The sequence below is a fragment of the Morchella importuna genome (assembly GCF_003444635.1).
Source record: "Morchella importuna strain M04M26 chromosome Unknown Morimp01GS011, whole genome shotgun sequence".
Lineage (NCBI taxonomy): Eukaryota > Fungi > Ascomycota > Pezizomycetes > Pezizales > Morchellaceae > Morchella > Morchella importuna.
Window position 1 is genome coordinate 1,027,965 of NW_025763408.1, and position 3,531 is coordinate 1,031,495.

Below are 3,531 nucleotides of genomic sequence, written 5' to 3' on the forward strand. Positions count from 1 at the left end.
ATGCTTTTCGAATCCGGGAAACCCCCGATCGATTGTAGAACTCTCCAATATCCCCTCCCAAAGCTAATCAGAACATACGCTAACTCATGATCCGTATGTAAAGACCCCACCAGCATGCCCATATGGACATGGCTATTCGACTCTCCCGCTTCCACACTCACCACATTCCCGCGCTCCAAGGTATGCAGCTTCGTCGACTCAACGACACGTAAATCACTCAACTACAACACCGTCGCCGAGTTCTCCACATATGCCTCCACAGTACTCTCCCGTCACCACGGCTTGCAGCCCGGAGAAACCGTCTGCTTCTTCTCTCATAATACAATTTGGTATCCCGTTGCCATGTTTGCAGCATTGCGCAGTGGTGGCGTGATCTCGGGAGCATCACCGTCATACACAGAGGATGAGATGACGTTCGCGCTGAAAACCGTTAACGCAAAGTATATATTCACCGTCCCCGGCTCGGTCGAGATTGCGGTGGCAGCGGCGGCCCGTGCAGGAATTCCGAAAGATAAAATATTTCTGTTGGAGGGAATGAGGGCCGGATATAAGACTTTGAAAGAGTTGGTAGAAGTAGGACGTAGAGAGCAGACACAGATGCCGGCATTTGACCTGGGAGGGAGGGATAGTGGGGAAGTCTGTGCATATTTGAGCTTTAGCAGTGGGACCACGGGGTTGCCAAAAGCTGTAAGTTTTGCTCTTCTTTGAGCTAGAAGTTTTGGTATTGGTACTGACGGTAGTGGCGTGATGCTATTATAGGTTATGATTTCTCACAGAAATATGATTGCCCAGCTAATCCAAGTAGCCTCTGAGAAGGCATCAGACGTTGACAAATTGATTGCGGCACTGCCTTTTTTCCACAGTATGCTTCCCATCCATTGAGATGATTTTTTATTAATTGTAAATATCTAACAAGCTCTTTCCTTAGTTGTCGGCCTTGCTTTCTCCCTTCACCTCCCCATTGTCCAAAACTGCGATCTGGTACTCATGCGTGCCTTCACTTTCCCCAGCTTTCTGGCGACTATCGAAACCTTCCGCATCCCCGAAGTGACTCTCGCGCCTCCTATCCTCCTCCGCCTTACTCGTGATCCTAGTGTGCGCTCCTACGACCTATCCTGCGTCCGCCGGTGGCACACCGGTGCGGCCCCGCTCTCCCGCGACCTCATCCGCGAGCTCGCACGTCGCTTCCCCGAGGCTGGTATCAAACATGGTTATGGCCTCACTGAAAACTGTGGTGGTGTCACCGTCACCCCAGTAACCGGCTATGGCTACGAGAATGCACACACGGTCGGGAAGCTGCTGCGCAGCACGTCCGTGAGAATTGTAGGAGAGCGTGGGCAGGATCTAGGGCCATACCGGCAGGGCGAGATATGGTGTAAGGGGCCCCAGGTTACAATGGGTTATTTGAACGCTTCAGATGCTACCAAGAACACGTTTATGGAGGATGGCTGGTTGCGGACGGGCGACCTAGGGTGCATGGACGAGGAGGGTACTCTGACCATCACGGGCAGGATCAAGGACCTGGTGAAGGTGAAAGGCATATCGGTATCCCCAGCAGAGATTGAAGAACTCTTGATGGATCATTCGGCAGTCGAAGAGTGCGCGGTTGTGGGAGTGCCTGATGCCGTATCAGGAGAGGCGCCGCGCGCTTTTGTGGTGCTTAAGGAGGAAGCTAGAGCGAGGGGTGAGACGAGTGTTGATGAGGTTGGGAGACAGCTTGTTAGGATGGTGAGAGAGAAGAAGTATAGACCAAAGTGGCTTCGTGGTGGAGTGGTTTTCCTGGAGGAATTGCCTAGAAACCCGAGCGGAAAGATCCTCAGGAGGGTTCTAGTGGCGATGGGGGACCTGGCGGTAGTCGTGGAACCGGAAGCCCAGTTCGAGGAAGAAAGAAAAGGGAGCGGGAACGAGCTCGACCGCAAAAATTCCATGAGAGCTGGGTGGTTTGGTCAGGAAAAGGCGAAGTTGTAGTGAGGAATTGACCTGTTGATGCTTGATGATTTTATCTACTTTTGGGTTTGGGGTGTTTAGGGAAATCATATATACAAAATAGACTGTCATAAAGATATACGCTGGTAGTAGTAGCTAGAATGTCATGAAATTGTTATGAAAATATATTTTCTGTTTTATGCAATTAATGAATTAAACAAAAAAAAAAAATATTTTCTGTTTTTGCAATCCTCAGGGAAGCTTATGGTAACACAGGGTGCGAGTGAGCGTCTGTGTTCCGTAGTGACGGTATGTCATGTGACCGGAATATTCTGCCAAAAGATATCCAATAGGAAAAGTAAAAAAGGCTTCTAGGATGCTAGTGAATCTAGTTCCTTTGTTTTCTGGCGCAGTGATATTTCAAGATATAACCCTCTGTCTTCGTTTGCGCTTCTGCTCTTGGCTGCCGATCCTTTCCCTAGCTATAGGTCATTCTCGTTTTTTTTTCGATGAAGTAGGAAGAAAGTTCCTCCCCACATTAACGGCTAGATTTCCCTTTTGCTTTTCCGGTGCCTAGCCCGTCACGATGATAAAGAGTCCCTGCATGCATGCAAACTGGCTCCGCGGAAAGCTATTACATCCTTGTCTATGTTGGATATCGGTCATGGGAACTTATCACGAGTGCTTAGTCACTTGCAAATTGGAGATCTCTATCAAATTTGGTGTGTGCACTGTGCGCTGTGTCGACAGCTTGTTTGCTTTTCTGATGTCAAATATATCGGTAGATAAAGGTAAGATCAGAGGGTGGATGCTGTCAAGAGTGGATTAGAGTCAGTTATGACGATTTCATTTGAGCCAGAGAGGGTGTCGGACTAAGAAGGAACGTGATCAGTGTGTATGCTGATAACCCACTAAGTGCTCGCTTCCTTCATTGTAGCTGGTACATGCAGCTACATGCTAAATGAATACCAGACAGACGAATCAAGTTTTAAGTTTTTGTTGAATCGTGGCGTGAAAGATGAGGGGTAAGATTCTCGTTTAGGTTGAGAACTGCATGTCTACCGTTATTCTTCTGGTGGCTGGAATAGAACCAATCGAGAGACAGGAAGATGGTGGATGCCTGATCGGACGGTAGAGATGGCCGGAATACAACATATAGAAGTCTCGTGTCTTCTACAATCTGCACGAAGTCATTATAAACATACGACGGTGAAGCAGATACGCGTCATGACCAGGCCTTTAAGTCGAGTACTACAGTTGCACCTCGCTATGCCGGACGGCCAAGATTCACCAAATCCTGTACGGGATAGCAAATATTCCCAAGAAATCCAGGATAGCAAATTGATTTTGCGGTAGAAAAATTTAATTCTCAAGGAATTTTATACGGGACAGCAAGGTATCCGGCATATTGAGTTCCGCCATAGCGAGATGCAACTGTACATGTACTTATGTACGCACTGACGCTGCTACATTTTAAGGGCTTACTTTCATAAACCGTAAAGATACAGTCTAAAAAGCAGGATGAAATCACTATGAAATCACTATGATGTACTACAGTAGCATGTAGTTGAGTGGGTACATTGTATATTTCAAGAGAATATTGCA

The 3,531-nt window shown here is 47.7% G+C and overlaps 1 protein-coding gene across 1 annotated transcript; it reads left to right on the forward strand.

The window, feature by feature from the left end:
- On the forward strand, positions 1 to 1,968 carry LAJ45_04663 (uncharacterized protein; the record flags this gene model as incomplete). Its single annotated transcript, XM_046114240.1, has 4 exons — positions 1 to 34; positions 104 to 687; positions 760 to 862; positions 929 to 1,968. The coding sequence occupies 4 exons, from the start codon at positions 1 to 3 to the stop codon at positions 1,966 to 1,968; spliced, it is 1,761 nt and encodes a 586-aa protein (XP_045972762.1).
- Positions 1,969 to 3,531: the final 1,563 nt, after the last annotated feature.